A 26100-nucleotide genomic window follows, 5' to 3' on the forward strand; every position below is an offset into this window, starting at 1 on the left:
TATCAGTTCAGTTCAGTTGCTCAGTCGTGTCCGACTCTTTGCAACCCCATGAACCGCAGCACGCCAGGCCTCCCTGTCTGTCACCAACTCCCAGAGTTTACTCAAACTCATGTCCGTTGAGTCAGTGATGCCATCCAACCATCTCATCCTCTGTCGTCCCCTTCTCCTCCCGCCTTCAGTCTTTCCCAGCATCAGGGTCTTTCCCAGTGAGTCAGTTCTCAGCATCAGGTGACCAAAGTATTAGAGCTTCAGCATCAGTCTTTCCAAGGAACACCCAGGACTGATCTCCTTTAGGATGGACTGGTTGGATCTCCTTGCAGTCCAAGGGACTCTCAAGAGTCTTCTCCACAGTTCAAAAGCATCAGTTCTTCCCTACTCAGCTTTCTTTTCTTATAGATCACACAAAGGCCCATTTTAGATACATAATTTGCAAACATTTTTTTCGAATCTGTGTTGTCTTTTCACTTTCCTATGATATTCTTTGAAGCACAAATGTTTTTAATTTTGATGAAGTCCAATTTATCCATTTTTTTTCTGTTCCTTTGCTTTTTGTGTCATATCTAAGAATCCTTTGCCAAACCCAAGGTCGTAAAGACTCACACTTGTGTTTTCTTTTAAGAGTTCCATAGTCTTAGCACTTGAATTTGGGCCTGGGGTCTGTGTTTGAGACTGACTTGTTTGGTGGTTGCTGCTGTGGGTCTCGGCTGCGGCCCGGGAGCTGCTCCCCTGCTGCGGCCGGTGGGCTTGGTGCCCACGGCATGTGGGATTGTGGTCTGCAGGGTGGAGCCTCTGCCCCTTCCACTGCAAGGTGGATTCTCAACCACTGGACGACCGGGGAAGTCCCTCTTGGGTCTATTTCTGGTTAATTTTTGTGTATGGTGTGAAATAAGGCCATGTGGGTCTCCAGCTGTCCCAGTGCCGTTGGCTGAAAGACTCTTTTCCCCCGTTAGACAGATGCCTCTCCACAAGGGGGGAGTGTTTGGCTGGTGATCAGCGGTGAATGGTACCGAGTGGTGCTCGTCAGCCTTGCCCTGGGCACACCAGTCCTGTCTGCAGAGCCCCCCAATACCCACTGCCAGTCCTGTCTGCAGAGCCCCCCCGTACCCACTGCCAGTCCTGTCTGCAGAGCCACACCAGTCCTGTCTGCAGAGCCCCCCAGTACCCACTGCCCTTTTGGTGGTGGGCTGTGCAGTCTTTGTGTTTCCTGCCAGGGTTCTTGGCCTGGGCCTCTCTGGTGCCTCGCAAGGATTTTCCTAACTTTGAGCTTGTGGGGGACAAGATTGACTCTCACAAAAGGTTTCAGGCTGTGCCCCAGCACTTCCTTGGTGTTGACAACGCCAGCAGTCCTGGAGGGGCAGCGTGGTCGGAAAACTAAACGTAGGGGCAAGCTCTTTCCTGAGGCCCGTGGTTCTATATCTGGCAAAACGAGGCAAGTGATTTTCCCCTGACATCCAACACTGATCTTGTTTCTAATTGGAGGATAATTGCTCTACCGTGGTGTGTTGGTTTCTGCCGTATAATGTGACTCAGCCCCAACTGTGCTCTGTCCCCTCCCTCTCGGCCTTCCCTCCCACCTAACCCCCCTGCCCCTCTCGGGCGTTACGGAGCGCCGCGCCGAGCCCCCTGCGCTGTGCAGCAGCTCCCCACTCGCTGCCTATCTTACGTCGTAGTGTGTATGTTTCCGTGCTACTCTCTCAACTCACCCACCCTCCCCTTCCCCCGCTATACCCACACATCTGTCTTTACGTCTGCGTCTCTGTTCCTGCCCCACCAGTAGCTTCATTCATCAGTACCATTTTTCTGGATTCCATGTATATGTGTCAGTATACAGTATTTGTTTTCCTCTCTCTGACTCACTTCACTCTGTACAACAGGCTCTAGGTTCATCCACCTCACTAGAACTGGCTCAAATGCATTCCTTTTTATAGCTCAGTAATGTTCCACTGTATATATGTACCACCGCTTCTTTATTCATTCATTCATCCGTCAATGGGCATCCAGGTTACTTCCAGGTCCCGGCTGTTGTGAACATTGCGGCACATGTGTCTTTTTCAGATTATGGTTTTCTCGGGGTGTATGCCCAGTAGTGGGATTGCTGGGTTGTATGATAGCTTTAGTCATAGTTTTTTGAGAAATCTCCGTACACTTCTCCATAGGGGCCACATCAATTTACATTCCCACCCACTGTGCAAAGGGGTTCGATGTGACCTATTTTTTAATGTGTATTTATTTGGCTGCACCAGGTCTCAAGCCGCAGCGTGTGGGATCTAGTTTCTTGACCAGGGATCAAACCTGGGCCCTCTGCATTGGGAGCACGGAGTCTTAGGCACTGGACCCCCAGGGAAATCCCGATGTGATCTGTTTCTTCCTGTGACTTAGGAGCATCCGGATGCTGTGTTTTCATTTCCGGGTTTTGCTGTTGATCTCAGGTGGGAAAGCGCACCTGCCTCGAACGGTCACGGCTCCTTGAACTGTGGTTCCCGTGTAACCACCACACGTGAGATGAAGGAGTGCTCACGGGGTCCCGAGTCTGCTAATTGCTAAAAAGTTTACTAATTTTTAAAATTAAAAATAAAATATTAAGGAAACATCAGCTCATCCATCTTTCGGCCACACTTGGTTTTGGTCACATGCTTATAATATTTAGTGTCCTGACTTTTTGTCATTACATAATAACAAAGCCACAGCCCCATTACGGTGATCCCACAGGCATTGGTACTGTGTGTCTGCAGTCCCCTTACCACCCACCCAGAGAATGTATCGTAAGTCATGTAAACAAGTGTCAGCCATTCAGTTTTAGATGGTGGCTAATTCCATCCTCTGGAGAAGGAAATGGCAACCCACTCCAGTCTTCTTGCCTGGAGAATCCCAGGGACGGCGGAGCCTGGTGGGCTGCCGTCTGTGGGGTCGCACAGAGTCGGACACGACTGAAGCGACTTAGCAGCAGCAGCAACAGCATTCCATCCTCTGATAAATAACTTTGTGTTAGCCAGCTTTGCCAGCTTTGTCAGCAAAATCTGTGAATTTACAGTATCCTTTCCTCCCGATAAATGCTGAGAACTCAGTGCACAGGATGGAAAGGTCTGCCTGTGCGATGTCCTCAGTGGTCCAGTGGTTAAGACTTCGCCTTCCAATGGAGGGCGCACAGGTTCGATGCCTGGCTGGGGAGATATCCCACATGCCTTGTGGCCGAAAACCCCAAAACATAAAACAGGAGCAGTATTGTAACAGGTGCAATAAAGACTTACTAAAAAAAATGGTCCACATAAAAAAAAATCTAAAAAATTAAAAAAAAGGGAGACAAGGTCTGCATGTAATACTGTAAATGTCAGCAAATATTGCCAACACATTCTGGTTTCCACTACCGCTGATGGTATACTAGACATTTAGAGATGTTTCTTCTGAGAAAGGCTGGAAGAAAAGAATCATGGTGAGACAAGGCTTGTTGAGAACAGTCTGTTTATTTAGAGGCTTCACAAGCCCAGAGTAGAATTTGCTACACCGAGATCAGAAGGAGGTGGAGTTACGGAAGAGGAGAGGGTTATTTGGTGGATCTGGGCCCCAGGCCCTGGGAGGTCAGCACCAGCCCTGAGGTGATGTGAGAACCGGGGCAGAGCAGCAAGAAGCCAGGAAAGAGATGGTTAGAACAGCCCTGTGCCTGTCAGAGGATGAGGGGCAGGTTTCCTGTGGCTTAGCCCCTGAGCAGCCTGCAGATGGAGGGGTTCAGCTGCCAAGGAGGGAGAGTCTCCTGGGTTGAAAGTGGCAGCGAATCCTCAGATGGCTCAAGCAGTACAAGGGGACTCCCTTCTCCATCAGGAAGTGTGGAACAGGATCTCTGGTCCTGAAGGTTCAGACTTCACTACCCTGGAGAGGATGGGCTGAGGAGTGTACCCTGGGGGTCTGGATGTGTCACTGCTCACAGTCAGGGAGCTGGGACTGCCTGGAACCACTTGAGGTCTGAGGTCAACATCTCAGATCTTGCACTGGCAGCAAACGGGGACACAGCAGCTGGACTGGGAGCAGCAGGGTTTGCAGCAGCTGGACTGGGAGCAACAGGGTTTGCAGCAGCTGGACTGGGAGCAGCAGGGTTTGCAGCAGCTCGACTGGGAACAGCAGGGTTTGCAGCAGCTCGACTGGGAACAGCAAACAGGGACACAGCAGCTGGACTGGGAACAGCCACAGGAGCCACAGCCCCCCTTAGAGCCCCCACAGGAGCCACAGCCCCCTTTGCCACAGCTGGAGCAGGAGCAGACGGGCACACAGCAGCAGACGGGCTTGCAGCAGCAGACGGGCACACAGCAGCTGGAGCCACAGCCCCCACAGCTGGAGCCACAGCCCCCACAGCTGGAGCCACAGCCTCCACAGCTGGAGCCGCAGCCCCCACAGCTGGAGCCGCAGCCCCCACAGCTGGAGCCACAGCCTCCACAGCTGGAGCCGCAGCCCCCACAGCTGGAGCCACAGCCTCCGGAACAGCCAGAGCAGCCCATGGTTCTGGTGGGTTGAGGGTGGAGTAGGTCAGAGGAGCAGGTGGAGAGAGAGAAGGTGCTCAGGTGTGGAGTCTCCTGGGCCAGGAGCCTCTATATATCTGCAGGGGTCAGGTGAGATGCTGAGCACATGGTCACTTCCTGGTTCCTGTTTGCACCACTTTCCAGCAGAAAAATTCTGAGTGTTTAAAACAGCTCTAGTTGTGCACACATTGTGGTGTTTGTAAGAAACCCTCCTGCTGTGTCCGACGTGTTCCCAGCACATGGCTTCGTCACCTGATGGGCTTGTGTTCCTTGTTTGTGGAGACAGAAGTCGAGCCTCAGGGCCCCACTGGTCATCACCCTGGCACGGCGCCTGACCACATCTGGGCTGTGAAGTCTTGACGGTGCCAATCGGGCTCCCAAGAGGCGGCCTCAGGGCATGGAGAGGGCGCCAGGCAGGAGGCCACTGCAGGCGGCAGTGGGGAACGTCCTTCCTGTTAATCTCAGGGATTCAGAGCATGTGTCACCTGCAACCCTGGTCGTGGTTCTGCCTGAGTTGAGTTGTTGCAGTTTTCCAGGGACTTGAGTCCCAGGCCTGGTCATGCTGACCATGCCTCAAGGGATCTCCTATATCCAGACAGACAGCCCGCCACGGGTCAACCAACTGGGGATTGCAAATATTCCGGAAAAAGTCCAGAAGTCTCCAAAAAGCCAAACGTGAATTTGCCCTGCTGGCAACAGTGTACATAGGATTTACACTGTGTGTACAACTATTTATGTAGCATTTACTTTGTATTAGGTATCACAAGTTGTCTAGAGATGAATTCAAGTGCAGTGGAGGATGTGTGCATAGTCAAATGAAAATACTATGCTGCTTTATGGGCTTCCCTGCTGGCTCAGCAGAGAAGACTCCCCCTGCCAATGCGGGAGATGTGGGTTGCATCCCTGGAGGAAGAAATTGCAGCCCGCTTCAGTATTCTTCGCGGGGAAATCCCATGGAAAGAGGAACCTGGTGGGCTACAGTCCACAGGGCTGCAAAGAGTCGGACACGACTTAGTGACTAAACAACAGCACCGCAACAACGCTGTTTCCCACGAGAGACTTGCGCACCCTTGGATTCTGGCGCCCGTGGGGTCCAGGAGCCAGTTATCTGCCGCCGTGAGGGATGACTGTCGTCTTCCTTACTTCTCTTGTGCACCGGCGGTTCGGTTTCTCGTGGGTAATCAGGATGAGTCACTGCAGTCAGTACAAGCCCTCGGTGCCGATTCTGGGCCTGAGGGGCCGGGACTGGCCAGCGGCTGCCTCCGCACCAGCTCCGTGGCTGCCGGCTGGTCCCCTGGAGCGAAGGCCTGGAGCCCCGCGGAGCGTGAGGCCGTGGGCGCTGGAGGCAGGCGCAGCCGGTCGTCCAGCGCGGAGGCGGGGAAGGAGGCTGCGGCGGGCGGCTCTGCGTCCCCACGGCCTCGGGGCGCTCGGCGGGCTTGCGGCCCTGCGTCCCCACGGCCTCGGGGCGCTCGGCGGGCGGGCGGCTCTGCGTCCCCTCGGCCTCGGGGTGCTCGGCGGGCGGGCGGCCCTGCGTCCCCACGGCCTCGGGGCCCTCGCAGGGAGGCGCCCCCGCGTGGTCCGCCGCGGCCTTTCCTGCACGGCAGCCCCGCTCGGCGCGCCGGGACCGTGGGGGGGCCGCGTCTGCTGCCTGCAGGCTTTCGGTTGCTTCAAGGTTTGTGTTTATTACACTTGTCTATTTATTTCTGGCTGCGCTGGCTCTTTGTTGCTGGTGTGCAAGGCGCTATTGCTATTTACATTTTGATATTGATATTTATTTGTGTTATACTTATTATAATATATACTATATTATATTAAATATGAATATTAATAATAAATCATTATATTTATTAACATTAATATCTATTATATTATATAATATATAGTATTATATCTATATAATATATATCAGTTCAGTTCAGTCCCTCAGTCGTGTCCGACTCTTTGCGACCCCATGAACTGCAGCACGCCAGGCCTCTCTGTCCATCACCAACTCCCGGGGTCTACCCAAACCCATGTCCATCGAGTCAGTGATGCCATCCCACCATCTCATCCTCTGTCGTCCCCTTCTCCTCCCGCCCCCAATCCTACCCAGCATCAGGGTCTTTTCCAATGAGTCAACCCTTCGCATGAGATGGCCAAAGTATTGGAGTTTCAGCTTCAACATCAGTCCTTCCAATGAACACCCAGGATTGATCTCCTTTAGGATGGACTGACTGGATCTCCTTGCAGTCCAAGGGACTCTCAAGAGTCTTCTCCAACACCACAGTTCAAAAGCATCAATTCTTCAGCGCTCAGCTTTCTTCACCATCCAACTCTCACATCCATACATGACCACTGGAAAAACCATAGCCTTGACTAGACGGACTTTTGTTGGCAAAGTAATGTCTCTGCTTTTAAATATGCTATCTACGTTGGCCATAACCTTCCTTCCAAGGAGTAAGCATCTTTTAATTTCATGGCTGCAATCACCATCAGCAGTGATTTTGGAGCCCCAAAAAATAAAGTCTGACACTGTTTCCACTGTTTCCCCATCTATTTCCCATGAAGTGATGGGACCAGATGCCATGATCTTAGTTTTCTGAATGTTGAGCTTCAAGCCAACTTTTTCACTCTCCTCTTTCACTTTCATCAAGAGGCTCTTTAGTTCTTCTTCACTTTCTGCCATAAGGGTGGTGTCATCCGCATATCTGAGGTTATTGATATTTCTCCCGGCAATCTTGATTCCAGCTTGTGTTTCTTCCAGCGCAGCTTTACTCATGATGTACTCTGCATATAAGTTAAATAAGCAGGGTGACAATATACAGCCTTGACGTACTCCTTTTCCTATTTGGAACCAGTCTGTTGTTCCATGTCCAGTTCTAACTGTTGCTTCCTGACCTGCATACAGGTTTCTCAAGAGACAGGTCAGATGGTCTGGTATTCCCATCTCTTTCAGAATTTTCCACAGTTTATTGTGATCCACACAGTCAAAGGCTTTGGCATATATTTATTATATATTCTTGATTATATTATTATATATTATGTATAATTATTATATATATTATATTAAAAGTATATATATTAATATAATATATAATACATAAATAAAAATAATAAAAATAATATTTATTATATATAAATATATTTTATATGTTGTATTATAAATATAAATATAAATATAAAATTTATAATATATATTAATATTTTTATATATTTTATTTTTATATTATATATTAAATATATATCATGTATTATATATAATATAATATATATAATAGATAGTATATAATATATTTATATTATAATACATATAAATATATAAAAATATATTATAATATATAATATTTATAATATATTATATAATATGTATACTATATATTAAAATGATATAATTATAATTATATATAAAAATATAGTTATATATTTTTATATATAATATCTATTATATGTATAATATATATAATATATCATTTGCATATATAGTTATATATATTTATTATATATAATATCTATTATGTGTATAATATATATATAATATATCATTTGCATATATAATTATATATGCATTCTAATCACATATAACCCCCTGTACCCCGCTGGCCCCGAGTGTCCTCTTAGAGCCTGTAACGCACAGTGGTCTCCTAGCCTGAGAATCCCAGCCCCCCGGCCGTGTCTGAGTCGGGCTCTGATGCTGGCTGTGTCTTCCAGCAGCGCTCTCACTTCTGAGGACGCCCTGTGATTTCTTGTTCAAAGCTGGACGCGATGTATCCACGGGTGACGGGAACTGCGGCAAGCAGGCCTTCAGGGACGTGCAGGTTAGGTGTGTGGGGGACAGTGTCTGTTTCCTGGGCTTGGTGACCTGTCCGGTGTTCTCAGCCCCTCCTCTCCCCTTGCTGGGTCAGGAGTGCTGGAGGGGCTGGAGTTGGGGGCTTCCTTCCCCCCAGGTCAGGAGCTCTGATGAAACCCCTGCAGATTGGGCTTGGTAAAGTAATTTATCGTGACGGCAGATCTTTTTTTTATCTTTCTTTTTTATTTTTTAAATTATGACAATGCGATAACACATTTACAAGTGATTTGGAAAATACAGAACAAAGTACATATACTTCCACTATACATAACAATTATTTGTTTCAACTAAGGTTTTTAGTTGGAGTTTCAATATCAAACTCTCAGAAATTAATGGAACGGATGTACAGAGAAGTAGAAGTATATAGTAGACCCAGAAAGTGTTATGTACCAATTTGACGTAATTAATATTTAAACAATTTTCACATAACCGTAGGATACAAATTCTATTCAAGTTCCCACAGACTATAAACTAGGAGACACTGGAGCATATCCAGGGACATAAAACAAGGTGCAGAAACTTCATGACCTAAAGGCACTGAGATCACACAGAGTCTGTTCTCTTGTTACTGTGGAATTACATTAGAGATCAGTATCAAAAGATTTTTGAAAATAACCCACATATTTTCAAGTGCAATGTGACATTTACCAAGAGAGAGCTATGACTCAGCTTCGAAAGAGAGCGGATCTTGTCAAGAGTGCTCTGCGGATTTCAGAATGCCCCCTTGCCCCTGCCCCTGCCAAAAGCACGAAGGGGTTTTTCTCCAGTCTCCGCTGTGAGAACTAGTGGGTTTTCTGGAGGTAGAACTCATCAGAGCGTGGGGACCCCCTCTGACTCGGTCCCCCTGGAGTTTTAACTCACGGACTGGTCTGCACTGAGCCTCCAGCTGGGCTCCCGTGGATGTTTCTGCTTCTCTGCCCGTCTCCCTCCAATTTTTCGGGGCTGCACCTTGCCCTGTGACCTCGGGTCTTTGATGGATCTAAGAAGAAGTGTGGATTTTCAGTTTGTTCAGCGTTTTTCCTTGTTGTGTGCCGGGGAATGGCCCTGTCCAAGCTCCCTACACGCTAGTCGGGAATGGTTCACATCCGTGAAACACTGAGCAAGCACACTAAGACGTAACCCTCCTTTAGTGCGTGGAGTTCGTGGACCGCGTTTTGTTTACCCGTTCATCAGCTGACGGACATTTGTGTATTTCCATGTTTTGGCTGTTATGAATAATGCTGCTATGAGCATCATTGCACAGATGTTTGTGTGACGTGTTCTCCACTCTCTTGGGCATATACCTAGCAGTGGAATTTCTAGAGCATGTGGCAATTCTATATTTAACATTTGGTGAGCTGCCAAGCTGTTTTTCGGAGTAATTGCACCATTTACTATTTCAGTCAGCAATGCACAGGAGTTCAGTGTCTCCAGTGCTCACCAACATTATTACTGTTTGTCTTTCTGATTATATACACCCTAGAGGATATGGGGTGATATCTCAGTGCGGTTTTGATTTGTGTTTTCCTGATGACTATTGACGTTGAGCATCTTTTCATATACTTCTTTGTCATTTGTGTGTCTTCTTTGGAGAAACATCCATTCAGATCCTTTGCTAAGTTTTTTTTTATTAATTATTTTATTATGAATGTATGTTGAAATTATAATATTCTAGATATATTGATATAAAGAAACTACAATTTAAAGTAGATTTCTCTGTTTTGTTTCACTTTTTTATTGGTACTACTAGAAAATTTTAAATTCCAAATTTGGCTCCCATTATATTTCTTTTTTATTTTTAACTTATTTTTTTTATTGAAGGATAACTGCTTTACAGAATTTTGTTGCTTTCTGTCAAACCTCAACATGAATCAGCCATAGGTGTACATCTATCCCCTCCCTTTTGAACCTCCCTCCCACCTCCCTCCCAACCCCACCCCACCCCTCTAGGTTGATACAGAGCCCCTGTTTGAGTTTCCTGAGCCAATCAGCAAATTCCTCTTGGCTCTCTATTTTACACACGGTAATGTAAGCTTCCATGTTACTCTCTCCATATATCTCACCCTCTCCTCCCCTCTGCCCATGTCCGTAAGTCTGTTCTCTAAGTCTGTTTCTCCATTGCTGCTCCGTAAATAAATTCTTCAGTACTATTTTTCTAGATTCCATGTATATGCGTTAGAATCCAATATTTATCTTTTTCTTTCTGACTCACTTCACTCTGTATAATAGATTCTACGTTCATCCACCTCCTCAGAACTGACTCAAATGCATTCCTTTTTATGGATGAGTAATAGTCCATTGTGTATATCACAGCTTCTTTATCCATTCATCTGTCCATGGACATCTGGAGAAGGCAATGGCACCCCACTCCAGTACTCTTGCCTGGTAAATCCCACGGATGGAGGAGCCTGGTGGGCTGCAGCCCATGGGAGTCAGATACGACTGAGCGACTTCACTTTCACTTTTCACTTTCACGCCTTGGAGAAGGAAATGGCAACCCACTCCAGTGTTCTTGCCTGGAGAATCCCAGGGACGGCGGAGCCTGGTGGGCTGCCATCTCTGGGGTCACACAGAGTCGGACACAACTGAAGCGACTTAGCAGCAGCAGCAGCAGTCCATGGACATCTAGGTTGCTTCCATGTTCTAGCTGTTGTAAATAGTGCTGCAGTGAACAATGGGATACGTGTGTCTTTTTCAATTTTGGTTTCCTCGGGATATATGCCTAGGAGTGGAACTGCTGGATCATACTGTACATAGAAAACCCTAAAGATAGTATCAGAAAATTACTAGAGCTAATCAGTGAATTTAGCAAAGTTGCAGAATACAAAATCAGTACACAGAAATCACTTGCATTTCTATATACTAACAATGAAAAGTCAGAAAGAGAATTTAAGGAATCAATCCCATTCACCATTGCAACAAAAATAATTAAATATCTAGGAATAAACTTACCTAAGGAGACAAAAGAACTGTACACAGAAAATTATAAGACACTAAAGAAAGAAATCAAAGATGATATAAACAGATGGAGAGATATTCCATGTTGCTGGGTAGGAAGAATCAATATTGTGAAAATAACTATACTACCAAATGCAATCTACAGATTCAATGCGATCCCTACCAAATTACCAATGGCATTTTTCACAGAACTAGAACAAAAAATTTCACAATTCATATGGAAACCCAAAAGACCCTGAATAGCCAAAGCAATCTTGAGAAAGAAGAATGGAGCTAGAGGCATCAACTTTTGCTACGTTTTTCATTGGGTTGTTTATCTTCATTTTTGGGTACTAAGAGTTCTTTCTATATTCTGGATATAAGCCAATTGTCAAATATCTGATTTTCTCCCATTCTGTACATTGTCTTTTCACCTTTTGACTAGTGTCCTTTGAGGCACAAAATCTTTTTATTTTGATGCAGTCTGATTTATGTAATTTTTATTTTTTTGCTTATGTTTTTGCTGTCATATCTAATGTTCATTATCTAATCTAAGATCACAATGACTTTATCTTTTCTTCTAAGAGTTTTATAGTTTCTAGCTTTGGCTTTTGTGATTAGGTCATTGATCCATTTCAAGGCTGCTTTTTTGTGCATTTGATGTAAGATAAAGGTTCAACTATATTCTTTTGCGTGTGGTCACTACCTGTCTCAGCACTATTCATTGGAAAGACTTTGCATTGAATGGTTTTGGCACCTTTGTTGAGAATCAGTTGCCCACAATTTAGAGAATTTGTCTCTAGACTCAGTTCTGTTCCATGGATCTATGTCTACCCTTATGCAGTTTCACACAGCTTTGTTATTGTAGCTTTTTATGCATAGTTTATTTATTTTACTATCTTTTCACTGGGTTGTGTCTTTGTCCAGCACTGGATCTCTCTCTGGCTGCAGCAGCTTCCTTGTGGTGCTTGGGTGTCTCTTTGTGGTGGCTTCTCTTGTCGCAGCACAGACTCTAGGTGCGTGGGCTTCAGTGGTCGCAGCAGGTGGGCTGAGGAGCTGTGGGGCAGGGGCTGAGTTGCTCCGAGGCTGTGGGGTCTTCCTGCAGCAAGGATCAGAGCCGTGTTTCCTGCATTGGCGGGTGGATTCTTACCCACTGTACCACCAGAGAAGTCCTACCTTCGCTTTCTAGTACATTGGAAATTGGGAAACGTGAGTCCTCCAAGTTACATTTTCTTTTTCAAGATTGCTTTGAATATCTGCAGATCCTTGAATTTCCATATGAATTTTAGGGTCAGCTTGTCACTTTCTGCAAAAAGCAACTTGGGATTTTGAAAGGGATTGTGTTAAATGCGCAGAGTTTTGGAATTACTGTCATTCTAACAATACTATGTCTCCCGATACATGACCACTGGGTGTCTTTCCATTTATTTTGGCCTTCTGTAACTTCTTGCAGTGGTGTTTTGCAGTTTTGCACTTCAGTTGTTAAGTTTATTCAGTTATTTTGTTATTTTCCATGATACTGTCTTCTTAATTTAAATTTTGACAGCTCATTGCTGGTATATAGAAATACATACAGTCGATTCTGTATATTTGATGTATCCTGCAGCCTGCTGGATTCATTTCTTAGCTCTAATTATTGTGTGTGTGTGTGTGTGTGTGTGTGTGTGTAGTCCTTAGGATTTTCCATACACAAGATATTGTCTTCTATGAATAGAGGCAGTTTTACTTTTTCCTTCCCAGTGTGGATGACTATTGTTTCTTTCATTATTTATTCTTAAAATTTTACTGTTTATTTATTCTATTTTTGGCTGTATTGGGCTCTCTCGAGTTGCGGTGCATGGGCTTCTCATCGCAATGGCCTCTCTTGTTGTAGAGCACAGGCCCTAGGGTGCTTGGGCTCCTGTAGTCCTGGTGCACGGGCTGAGTCGCTCCGAGGCATGTGGGATCTTGCCAGACCAGGGATCGAACCCGTGTCCTCTGCATTGACAGGTGGATTCTCTGCCACTGAGCCACCAGGGAAGCCCACAGCTGTTGCCTCCTGTTCTGGCTTCTTACCCTGGCTAGGACGTCAGAGTGATGCTGAGCAGATGTGGGGCACGTGGATGCCCTTCGCTTGCTCCTGATCTGACAGGAGGCGTCCGGGCTCTCAACAGCAGGTGTGGTGTCAGCTGGGGGTTTTCGGCAGGTGACCTTCACTGGGTCCCCTTCCGTTCCTCCTCCAGCCCCACCCCTGCTGAGATCTGAGAGTGGTTGGTTCTCACTGACTCCGAGCCCAGCGGGGGGAGAGAGCTCCTCGCTCCATGCCGAGCCAGGCCGACACTGGTCTCCGAAACAGGACAATCTATATCTTTGCAACTTCTCAGGAGCACAGCTCGTTTTAGTCACCTCCTTCTCTCCAGGCTTGACCCCTGCTCTGGGGCCTGGGTGGACGCACAGCCCACCCAATAGACCTTTTCCTGGGCATTGAGGGCAAATGTCTCCTCCTCCTCCAAGCACATCCTCTCTGGGGAAGGAGCCGCATCCCTGATGCCAGCAAGGACAACCTGAATCCTGAATCCCATTCACTCAGCAGGTATCCCGCCTCTACTAATAAGAGTCTTCTATTCGTTCTCCATCAATTCTTAACCCACTCACACATGCGCTCAGTGATTCTTCCATTCATTAATTTACCTAACGTCTCTGGAATGACTGCTGAGCCTGGCGCCGGGGTGACAGCAGTGAAGGACCTGGGGAGCCATGATCGATTAAGCATCAGGAGAGGGAAACATGATCGATTTTGCTAGCAAGACAGGCTGGAAGGAAAACCACAGTGAGACCAAGGTCTGTGGGCGGAGGATTTATTTATTGGTGCACTCAGACCCATGGTGGGTCTTACAGCTCTTGTTTTAATCAGGTGGGTTATAGGAGACACGTTTATGGGACTGCCATAAAGCTCCTGGCAGACAGAGGAAGACAAAGGTTTGGTGCCTCCCATGGAATCATTAGAAATGGAAATTTTGGCCACCTCCCTGACCTGTGAACCATTTTCAGGGCGAGTCTGGCTCAGGCATTAGGGTGTGTGGGTAGAAGGCACAAAAGTGTCTGGGGCACAGGATCCCCTTTCAGGGAATGTGTGTGGGCAAGCTCCATGCCTTTCCCTCAGGTGCAGGGGAGGAGTCTGGAGCCAGGAGACTCTAGCTGTTTATCACCTGGACAGGAACTTCTTGGGGGATGCTCCAGGACATGTCTACAGGCACTCAATGGGAAGCCCACATCCTTAAAGGAGCCACCTGAAGTCTTCAGTCAGAGCCTCAGATCTTGCACTGGCAGCAAATGGGGACACAGCAGCTGGACTGAGAACAGCAGGGTTTGCAGCAGCTGGACTGGGAGCAGCAAACAGGGACACAGCAGCTGGACTGGGAGCAACAGGGTTTGCAGCAGCTGGACTGGGAGCAGCAAACAGGGACACAGCAGCTGGACTGGGAGCAACAGGGTTTGCAGCAGCTGGACTGGGAGCAGCAGGGTTTGCAGCAGCTGGACTGGGAGCAGCAGGGTTTGCAGCAGCTGGACTGGGAGCAGCAGGGTTTGCAGCAGCTGGACTGGGAGCAGCAGGGTTTGCAGCAGCTGGACTGGGAGCAGCAGGGTTTGCAGCAGCTGGACTGGGAGCAGCAAACAGGGACACAGCAGCTGGACTGGGAGCAACAGGGTTTGCAGCAGCTGGACTGGGAGCAGCAAACAGGGACACAGCAGCTGGACTGGGAGCAACAGGGTTTGCAGCAGCTGGACTGGGAGCAGCAGGGTTTGCAGCAGCTGGACTGGGAGCAGCCACAAGAGCCACAGCCCCCCTTGGAGCCCCCACAGGAGCCACAGCCCCCCTTGGAGCCCCCACAAGAGCCACAGCCTCCCTTGGAGCCCCCACAGGAGCCACAGCCCCCTTTGCCACAGCTGGAGCAGCAGCAGACGGGCTTGCAGCAGCAGACGGGCACACAGCAGCTGGAGCCACAGCCCCCACAGCTGGAGCCACAGCCTCCGGAACAGCCAGAGCAGCCCATGGTTCTGGTGGGTTGAGAGTGGAGTAAGTCAGAGGAGCAGGTGGAGAGAGAGGGCAGGTGCTCAGGTATAGGGCCTCCTGGGCCAGGAGCCTTATGTACCTGTGCAGGGTCAGGTGTGATGCTGGGCACGTGCTCACTTCCTTGTGTTGATTATGCTACATTCTCAGGAGTATCTGTTTGCCTTATACTAATAATAGATATTAAAAGGTTTATAAGTGTGTCACACTTTTGCTGTTGTTCACTGATCCCTTTACAGGAATCCCTGTGTCAGCGGCGGTGACTGGAGCTGCTTGTTCAGAGTCTGGGTCTGTTCTCCCATCCGGAACCTCTGTGTTTATTTTATTCAAAACCCTGAAGTTTCCTTCTGTTGTACCTGAATGTCTGTCCAGCCGTGAGCCATCCCCGCACTTGCTGCTGTGGCTTGTACAGCGTCCTCACGTCTAGTGGACCCAGTGCAGCCACCCTCCCTCTCTCCCTTCCATCCTTACAGGTTTATCTTTGTCTCAGTCACACACCCATAGTCACAACGTCACCCAGAACAGCATCGCTGCCGCAGCGCTGTCGATTGTTTCAGCTGGTTTCTTCTATTAACCTCAGTCTTAAACAAACAAACATTTTTGTTTGTTTTTCCTCTGACTGGGTGTCCTGTGGGATTTCAGCAATGAAAGATGAGGGTTTTGCTTTCTCTAAGCCCCTCTGCTGAGCCCATAAACTTCTGGGCCTTTTCCCCAGCAATCTCAGTGCACTAATTCATCCCCGCCTTCTGCACCTAAAGTGTAAATCTCCTGGCATCCCTTCTGGCTTTATGCGCGTTCTCTAATTGCAGCTGTTTTCACCTTGAAGTTGACCCCCCAGGGTCCGCCATCCCTGCTCCAGGCTCCCTGCCATCCCGGGACCCTCTTGGTCCTCCTGGACTTTCCTTTGCTGCCACCTGCCGTCTGGTTCCGTTAGTGAACCCTGCCTTTCTTTCTCGGTTTGCCTCCTTGTTTTGGTGGAGCACATTCACCAGTAATTTCTTGAGAAAGCAAGCAGTGAGGTTACACCTTTTGGAAATCTGCATTTCTGAAGAAAGATTCTAATTCTCACTTCAAGTCTGATCGGTGGCTTGGCTAGACCTCTGATTCCAGGCAAACAGTGTCCTTCGAAACAGAGATGACGGTGCTTTTTCTGCGGCCACGGAGGATTTAGACACCTTTGTGTCTGTCAATTTCTCTCGCTGGAAGCTTTCAGGATCTTTTCCTGGACCCCATTATTCTGGAATTTCACACAATGTCCCTTGGCTCTGGGCCTTTTTCTTTCCCACCTCTTGTGTTGACACAACGGTGGACGCCTTGAATATGGACGAGAGGAGTCCAGCAGACTAGAATCCCGAGATGCCCCAGACCTGTGGTCTGCAACCACCTGCCAGCTCTTCCCAGGGATCTCTCAGTGCGTGGGAGCAGCAACCCTCCCGTGTGGTGGGGAAGGGAATCTGAGGAAGATCCCTCGGGACGTGTGTGATGGCTCCCCAGGTACCCCAGAAACGGCTGGGGGTCAGGAGGGAGCCCCCCAAGTGTCCACAGCCCTTAACTAAAAGCCTGCACCCCTCACACCTGATAGGGTGCCACTGGCAGAGAAGCAGGGAGTGACAGGCGCCGGCCGCGATGTGGAGAAATCAGAAACTCGAGCTCTCCGGGTGGGGGTGTAAAACGCTGAGGGAGACAGCGCGGAGGCCCCTGAGAAAGAAGGCATCAGGATAGAATGAATTAGAAAGTGTTAGAAAGAGTAGAAAGACCCTCTATCTGAGGTTCCTCAAATAGAACGAAAACATGACCTAGGTATTCAACTTCTGGGTGTGACCTCAAAACAATCGAAAGCAGGAACTCAAACAGGTATTTGCACAGCCACGTTCAGAGCAGCATCCCTTACGGCAGCTGAAATGCGGAAGCAGCCCAGAGGTCCACCAGCGGATGAAGGGATGAAGGGCCGCACAATGTGGTCCGTGCGCACAGTGGAGTGTTACTCAGCCTTGAAAAGGAAGGTGATTCCGACACAGGCTGTGATGTGGATGAGCCTTGAGGGCATCATGCTAGTGGAATAGTCCAGTCACAAAAGGGCAAAGCCTCTCTGAGTCCTCTCATACAAGGCCCCTAGAGTTGTAGTTCATAGATGCAGACGGCCGGACGCTGGGGGCTGGGGGGAGAGGCTGCGGAGTCAGTGCTTAGTGGAGACAGAGCTTCGGTTTGGTGAGATGGTGCTGATGGTCGAAGAGCCGTGTGACTGCTTAGTGCCGCTGAACTCTGCCCTTAACATGGCTCAGATGGCCTGGTTTACGTTACGTGTATTTTCCTACAATTAAAAAAAATGGCGAAAAAGAAAAAAAGCCTAAAACAAAAGAGGAGAGCTGAGAGAAGTCCCCGCAGCGCTCGGGCTTTAGGGCGCAGGGTTCATGACCTGCTGTGTGGGCGGAGCAGGGGCGGCAGAGAGGAGAACACGGCGACCCGGCGACCCCGAAGCCTCGCAGAGGGGCCACGGACAGGGCCCTGGCAGAGGACATGGAGAGACAGGACCCCCGGAGGAGACGAGGCGGGCGCTCGCTCGGGGTCTCAAGGTGGCCGCCTGGTGGCCGGAAGCCTGGGGGTGCGGGGCGTTCCGTTCCCACACCTGCGGAGGGCCTGGGCTTTATCAGTATCTCCATAAAACTAAGAGACCGTTGAAAATCGATGTGAGGTGAGTGTTCTTTCAGGTGGTGTAGAAGCCTGGGATGGGAAGGGTGCTGAGCAGACGGACACGAAGCTTGCCCTGTTCCCAGGGGTCCCCAGAGCCCAGAGGAGCTGGGCCTTGATGGTTTACAGAGGAAAACAGGGTGCAGGGAAGAAATGGCTCCCAGGTGAAAGGCGACACTTTTGTTGTTTTTAAATCACAATGTTCCTGAGGAAAGAAACATAAATAGAAATCAGGACGAGAGCACGTGCCTGACTTTCAGTGTCTGACTCTTGGCCACCTCGTGAACTGCCGACGCCAGACCCCTCTGTCCTCTGCTGTCTCTCAGTTGGCTCAAAATTCATGCTGCTATAACAAAATTCGGCTGATACAGCGTTCACAAAACACTTGCGGTCTTCCAGGTATGTCAGTGAGCCTCACAGGCACTGGTGTCAGTTGCTCAGTCATGTCCGACTCTTTGTGACCCCATGGACTGTAGCCCGCCAGGCTCCTCTGTCCATGGGATTCTCCAGGCAAGAATACTGGAGTGGGTTTCCATTCCTTTCTCCAGGGGATCTTCCCGACCCAGGGACTGAACCTGGGTCTCCTGCACTGCAGGCAGGTTCTTTACAGTCTGAGCCTCCAGCGAAGCTCCTTTGTCAGGGAGGCCCTCCACAAACCATCCCCTGATAATCCATTTCTGTTCCTGGATTTTGCTCAGATGGTTGAGTGGATCCATCAGTCACACATCTGATTCCTTCAGCAAAAGTTTGTGTAGCTGTACTCTTGGTCTGATCTCCAGAGTGTACTTTCCTAATAGCAAATCTAATATTGGCATCTTCTGCAACTTGGATAGGCTGAGAGCGATGGACATGAAGGGACTGAATGATGGGAGTGGGCGTCCAGCTGAGCAGAGGCTGTGGCTTTGGTTAGTCCTGGGAGTGACGGACAGTCAGAGGCAGGGTGGCCAAGTAACCCAGCATCCAAACCAGGAGACAAAAGAGCCTTAATTTTGTGATTGTTCAGGATTCACAAGAGGTAGTAAAGATAGTTCAGAGTTCCTCTGTCTCCCTCACCCAGCTCTCCCAACAATAATCTATTTAAAAACATTCTTGTAGTAAAATATACATACATTTGAGGCTTTCCTGGTGGCTCAGTGGTAAAGAACCCACCCGTGGAGCGAGAGACTTGAGTTTGATCCAGGGGTCAAGAAGATCCCCTGGAGAAGGAAATGGCAGCCCACTCCAGTATTCTTGCCTGAGAAATACCATGGGCAGAGGAGACTGGTGGGGCCCAGTCCATGGGGTTGCAAAGAGTCAGACATGACAGCGACTAAAACAATAAAAATTCATAGCTTTGCCACTTCAGCCATTTTAAGTGTGCAGTTCAAGGGCATTGAGTACGTTTACACTGTTGTGGAAGCACACCACCTCCCCCTCCAAAACTTCATCTTCCCGAACAGAAGCTCTGCCCCCATGAAACACTGACCACCACTCTCCCTGCTCAGTTATAATCTCTCCCTTAACCACAACACGTTGTCAAAAATAGGGTATCGACATTGGCACAATTCAGTTTACTCAGGCACAGACCTTGTTTGGATTTGGCCAGTTTCTATAGGCATTTTTAATGTGTATTTCAATGAAGTTTCATCACATGTGAGGATTCAAAGAGCTAGTGCCACAACCATCCCCCGAAGGAAACTCCCTCGTTTTATCTGCAAATGATGGCACCTTTCCCACGGTCCTGACCCCTGGCGACCACTGAGCAATCTCGCTGCAGTTCTGCCACGTGGAGAACGTTACATAAACGGGAACATTGACAGGGTGCTTTGACGTTGGCCCCTCCCCCACCCCACGTGGCATATCCTGCTGAGCTGTCACTCGGTGGTGTCGGACTCTGCGACCCCATGGACTGCAGCCCTCCAGGCTCCTCTGTCCGTGGGATTCTCCAGGCAGGAATACTGCAGTGGGGTGCCGCGCTCTTCTCCAGGGGATCTTCCCGACCCAGGGATTGCACCCAGGTCTCTTAAGTCTCCTGCCTTGGCAGGCGGGTTCTTTACCACTAGCGCCACCTAGAAAGCCCCTAACTTGCTTGTTCAGTTCAGTTCAGTTGCTCAGTCATGTCTGACTCTTTGCGACCCCATGGACTGCAGCACACCAGGCCTCCCTGTCCATCACCAACTCCCGGAGTTTACTCAAACTCATGTCCATCATGTCGGTGATGCCATCCAACCATCTCATCCTCTGTCGTCCTCTTCTCCTGCCTTCAATCTTTCCCAGCATCAGGGTCTTTTCTAGTGAGTCAGTTCTTCGCATCAGGTGGCCAAAGTATTGGAGCTTCAGTTTCAGCATCAGTCCTTCCAATGAATATTCAGGACTGATTTCCTTTAGGATTGACTCGTTTGATCTCTTTGCAGCCCAAGGGAGTCTCAAGAGTCTTCTCCAACACCGCAGTTCAAAAGCATCAATTCTTTGGCACTCAGCTTTCTCTATAGTCCAACTCTCACATCCATACATGACTACTGGAAAAACCATAGCTTTGACCAGATGGACCTTTGTTGGCAAAGTAATGTCTCTGCTTTTTAATATGCTGTCTAGGTTGGTCATAACTTTCCTTCCAAGGAGTAAGCATGTTTTGATCTCATGGCTGCAGTCACCACCTGCAGTGATTTTGGAGCCCTACAAATAAAGTCTCTCATTGTTTCAATTGTTTCCCCATCTATTTGCCATGAAGTGATGGGACAAGACGGCATGATCTTAGCTGAGTTTTAAGCCAACTTTTTCACTCTCCTCTTTCTACAAGCTTTAGACTTATAGCAAGTCTTAAAATCATATGTTATTCTTCTAATTATATTGTTTTTTTTTAAATTGCTTCGACTATTCTAGTTCCTTTATCTTTCTATATACCTTTTAGAAGCAGCTGAGAAGAAGAATCCTGCTAGGATTTTGGTAAGAATTTCTTTAGAATTTGGGAGAATTGACATCTTAACTATGTTGAGTTTCCCAGTCCATGAACCTGGTATGTCTCTGTGTCTATATGATTGACTTCAATTTTGCTCATTAGCATCTTGTAGTTTTCAGCATAGAGACCCGTACATTTTGTTGTTGCTGCTGTTAGACGTACGTGTTTTCTTTTTTTGGAGAATTTGTAACTATATTGTGTTTTGGTTTCCAAGTTTTGGTTTCTAGCTGTTTGTTCCTACCGTGTAGACATAATGATTGATTTTTGCTGTGTTAACCTTGTATCTTTTGACTTTGGTAAACTCAAAACGCATTTGTAAGCTCCAAGAGTTTGTTTTCTTGTTTGTTTTGTATGTTTTTTAGGCCTTTCTACACAGTCGCGTCTTTCCATGTGCAGAGTCTAGGAAAGCCCAGCTCCCCATGGACTCCCGGGTCAGTGGCTCTCCCTGGAGCCCCATCACCTCCGTGGCCCGAGGATGGCCCCTGCCTCTCCTCCTGTTTGGAGTCACTGTTCTCCAGTGTCCGTGTCCCCCGGGCCCTGGCCTTGGCTACTCTTTCTAGATCCTAAAATTTACCTCAAGGCTGACACCCGCTGGCCTTGTTCATGCCCAGCTTTTTTTCGTGTTTATTTGGCTGGGCCAGGTCCTGGTTACGGCACTTGGGATGTTCAGTCTTCCTTACGCGGCAGGACCTTTACTTGTGGCGTGTGAACTCTTAGCTGTTCATGTGGGATCGAGCTCCCCAAGCAGGGATCCAAACTGGGCGCCCTGCTTTGGGAGCTCAGAGTCTTTCGAACACCAAGGAAGTCCTTCAGGGTCAGCTTTGTTGCCATCACGCGCTCTGACAACCCCTAGATCTGTGAAGACCCACCCTCCAGGCCTCCACACCTGACTGCCTCCGGGACGTCTCCATTTTTAATGTCCTGTGGATGCTGTGAACGGGACTTGTCCTCATGTGCACACTTGTCTCTCCTCTTGGGACACACAGAACTGTAAAATGACCCCAGGTGACCCTCCTCCTTATAGAAGCTCCTTCTGAGTGTGTACAGAGCCTGTGATTACTACGGGGTATCACTCGTGGGATTATGTTTTGTTATATAGTTAAGGTCCCTGATCAGTTGAGTTCCTCAAAAGAGAGATTGCCTGGGTGGGCCTGCCTGAATCTGTGTGTTAGTTGTATAGTCTTGCCTGACTTTTTGCAACCCCATGGACTGGGGCCCACCAGGCTCCTCTGTCCATGGAGTTCTCCAGGCAAGAATACTGAAGTGGGTTGCCATTTCCTTCTCAAGCGGATCTTCCCAACCCAAAGATTGAACCCACGTCTCCAGCATTGCAGGCAGATTCTTTACCGTTTCAGATTCCACCACGGAAGCCCGAACCCGGGGAGCTCTTAAATAGGCGTCTAGATATTGGAGCCTGTGAGTTAGAGAGAAGCAGTCCTGCGGGCCTGGGAGGAACACCACGTGTTGTGCAGAGTCAGCGGGAGCACGGGCCCAGGAGCGGTGGGCGGTCTCCTGCGGCTGAGAACGCTCAAGAAACTGGGAGACGCATTCTTCAAACACCCCGCGTGAGGAGGGGAGGGCCCGGAGCCTCAGATGAGAGGTGCGTGCAGTCGGCCCTTGACTGAAGCCTCGTGAGACCCCAAGGGGGCTGCCCGCTGACCCATGCCTGGGCTTCAGACCTGTGGAAACTGTGAGATAATAAACGTGTGTGTGCTATATTGACCAGCCCCTGAGTTGCGATCACTGGTGGCCCAGCAACAGAAAAAGAATACACCTCCTCTTAGCCTCTTGCGGTCCAGGACCAGCCCCCCACTCGACTGCCTGGAGCCACGTCACTCTCCACATCCCCAAACATCTCGCTGAGCCCGCCCCCCCGGCCGGGGCCTCTTCACCCCTCCGTCCTCCTCCTGCCCACCTGTGTGAGTGAGGCTCTCGATGATCCCCCGACCAAATGGACTTCCGGCCAGCCTGCTTCCAACCTCATCCTGCGGTTCTCCAGTTTTCAATAAAAGATCAAACTCCTTTCGGTAAGAGCCGGGAGGATCCTCCGCAGCTCCGCCCGTGCCCAATGTACCCCTTCCGTGAGCCGTGGTGTGAAGATGCCGTGTGTCCATGGCATCCTGAGTACTTGGCGTGGGCCAGACTCTCCAGCTTCACCACAACACTGTGAGCTGGACACTCACTGACCCCCATTTTCCAGGTGAGAAAACAGAGGCAAGAGCCTATGTTACCTGGCAAAGGTCACACAGTGTCTGATACTGACTCCGGAGCCGGGTGCTTCCCCAGCAGCCCACACACCGCGGAGCGTGTGTCCCTGCCCCGGACAAGCTTCCTGAGCCTTCCCACCTTCACTGGGCCCCCCCGTGTGCTCCCCAACTCCTTCTCTCCCCCCACGAACGGGCTGAGCCCCTCTGCTGAGTCCCCGCCACACGCCCCCCAGGCAGCAGTGTGTCTCACTCATTCTGTAACAGACACCAATGCGTGCCACACGCAGTAGGTCTCTGTCAGTGTGTGAGCAAAAGAGAGAGTGGACTGGTCAGGCAGGACGCTGGGAGAGGACAGTGATCAAGGTGGAAGCAGATGTGTGGATTTTACTCACAAGGTAGGAGCTGGAAAAAATTTCATCGTGAGAATGTGTCTTGTGCAGAGAAAAAGCATTTATTGAAGGATTTAACAATGGCCATTGTGGACCCAAATATGCCAAGGAAGAGCGTGGGAGGTATTCAGGACTTAGGGGTGGCTGGCGAGGCCCTGGAGAGGAGCCCAGTGGAACCCAGGGGCCCAGGCTCTAAAGACCATGAGGTGCTGGGAGCAAGGACCACGGGAGCCCCTGCAGGTGATGCTGGAAGTGGGGGCAGCTTTCCGTTAGGGGGTGATAGACATGAGCTTAACGCCCTCCTCGTCTGCCTTCATCTGCAGCCGGGCTGCTGTATGCCCAGCTCTGGAGACTGAGGACAGAAATTCTGGAGAATTTGATGACATTACAACTTCAGGGCTATGACATGCAGCCCAGGACACATCCTGAGATGCCTGAAGCTGAAAGAATTACATGGGTCTGTGGTTAGAGTCTCAGATCTTGCGCTGGCAGCACTCGGGGACACAGCAGCTGGAGTGGGAGCAGCAGGGTTTGCAGCAGCTGGACTGGGAGCAGCCACACGAGCCACAGCCCCCTTTGCCATAGCTGGAGCAGGAGCAGGCTGGCACACAGCGGCACACGGGCACACAGCAGCTAGAGCCACAACCCCCACAGCTGGAGCCACAGCCCCCCTTGGAGCCCCCACAGGAACCACAGCCCCCTTTGCCACAGCTGGAGCAGGAGCAGGCTGGCACACAGCGGCACACGGGCACACAGCAGCTGGAGCCACAACCCCCACAGCTGGAGCCACAGCCCCCCTTGGAGCCCCCACAGGAACCACAGCCCCCTTTGCCACAGCTGGAGCAGGAGCAGGCTGGCACACAGCGGCACACGGGCACACAGCAGCTGGAGCCACAACCCCCACAGCTGGAGCCACAGCCCCCTTTAGAGCCTCCACACAAGCCACAGCTCCCTTTGCCACAGCTGGAGCAGCAGCAGACGGGCACACAGCAGCTGGAGCCACAGCCCCCTTTAGAGCCTCCACATGAGCCACAGCCCCCCTTGGAGCCCCCACATGAGCCACAGCCCCCCTTGGAACCCCCACAGGAGCCACAGCTCCCCTTGGAGCCCCCACACGAGCCACAGCCCCCTTTGCCACAGCTGGAGCAGGAGCAGGCTGGCACACAGCAGCAGACGGGCTTGCAGCAGCAGACGGGCTTGCAGCAGCAGACAGGCACACAGCAGCTGGAGCCACAGCCCCCACAGCTGGAGCCACAGCCCCCACAGCTGGAGCCGCAGCCCCCACAGCTGGAGCCACAGCCTCCGGAACAGCCAGAGCAGCCCATGGTTCTGGTGGGTTGAGGGTGGAGTAGGTCAGAGGAGCAGGTGGAGAGAGAGAAGGTGCTCAGGTGTGGGGCCTCCGGGGCCGGGAGCCTTTATATACCTGCCAGGTGTTTATACTCAACACATGACTTCCCCCTGCGTGTTTACCTATTTCACATGCACACGTGATTCTGAAACTCTTCACAGCCCATGAGCCCCCAGAAGCTCACGCCGAGGTCTGCTTCCTTGGTTTCTAAATGCGGTTTCCTCCTCGAGGTGTTTCTGTTTGTAAACAGAGCTGGTGCTCCCAGCTCAGGGAGCCCTGAGGTCCGATCACCCCAGGCGGTGAGTCACTGTCCTTGGTTTTCCTATTTCTGCTCATTGATAAAGATTCTCTGTGAGGTTCTATTTCTCTCCTTAAAAATCAATTGGTGTCATTTCTGTAAATAAAAGTATTGAGCAGAAAAATAAAAGACTACTTATAGTTCCCAAATCCCAGCACTGCCAGTCTCAATATCTTGTTGAATTTGAGAAGCAGGATTTGACGTCCTTTGCCTTTCTGACCTTCCTGTTTCCTTGTCTCCTGCCTTCCCTCTGCCCAGTTCACCCCCCAAACACGAATGAGACCCAGTGTTCTTTTCTTCCCAGGACCTGGCTTCACAAATCGCTATCACTCCCCCTATGCTTTTTAGTTTTCTTCAGTCCATTTTTATAAAAATCCCATCAACTGACACGATGCACATTGACTATCTTTGAGGGCTGTGAAGATAGTTTGGGTGGATTGGCCACCATTTGGTTAGACATCTTCTCCGATGGAACTTCATTTGCTGGGAAATTGATTTTAGTTTTCCTATTGAGGTGACAGTTACATCCAGGGATGCTATTCAAGTATTTTGAATCCGTGACCCCACAGGTTTCTCTCAGCAGCCTGTGAGGTAACTGCCCTCCTGGTCCTGGTGGGTGGTCTCCACCCAGCGGGGTCTCTGGCCCTTCCAGCCCCAGTCCCCAGGCCAACAGCCCCCTTCCTTTTGACTGGTTTTGCCTGTTGTTGGAGGCACATAAACGATCTTGTAAACGTATATCCTGACTTCTTTCACTCAGCGTCTAATCCTGTGTTTCAGAGACGCGCCTAAACTTTTAATGGCCAAGTAGTGTTCCAGATGAGAGTGTGCCCCGGGGGACCCCTTTCACCCCCTTGTTCACAGATACCTGCATTGTTCCCAGCCCTGGGCTGTGATGATAAAACATTCATACATGAACATTCTCGCACTGCTACTG

The 26100-nt window shown here is 49.6% G+C and overlaps 1 protein-coding gene and 1 long non-coding RNA gene across 2 annotated transcripts in view; both read left to right on the top strand.

Moving 5' to 3' along the window:
• LOC145524432 (uncharacterized) overlaps positions 1-26100 on the top strand; it is an 87723-nt gene that overhangs the window by 37106 nt on the left and 24517 nt on the right. The window lies entirely within an intron of this gene.
• On the top strand, positions 14378-17643 carry LOC145523854 (uncharacterized). The gene has a single exon (XM_081534963.1). The coding sequence runs from the start codon at positions 14378-14380 to the stop codon at positions 15350-15352; it is 975 nt and encodes a 324-aa protein (XP_081391089.1). The 3' UTR covers positions 15353-17643.

This window comes from Giraffa tippelskirchi, chromosome 10 (genome assembly GCF_054371585.1).
Source record: "Giraffa tippelskirchi isolate mGirTip1 chromosome 10, T2T-mGirTip1v1.2.pri, whole genome shotgun sequence".
Classification (NCBI taxonomy): Eukaryota; Metazoa; Chordata; class Mammalia; order Artiodactyla; family Giraffidae; genus Giraffa; species Giraffa tippelskirchi.

What these genes read in the sequence shown, in the direction of transcription:
- LOC145523854 (XM_081534963.1), top strand. Translation starts at nt 14,378, where the DNA reads ATGCCTTTCCCTCAGGTGCAGGGGAGGAGTCTGGAGCCAGGAGACTCT.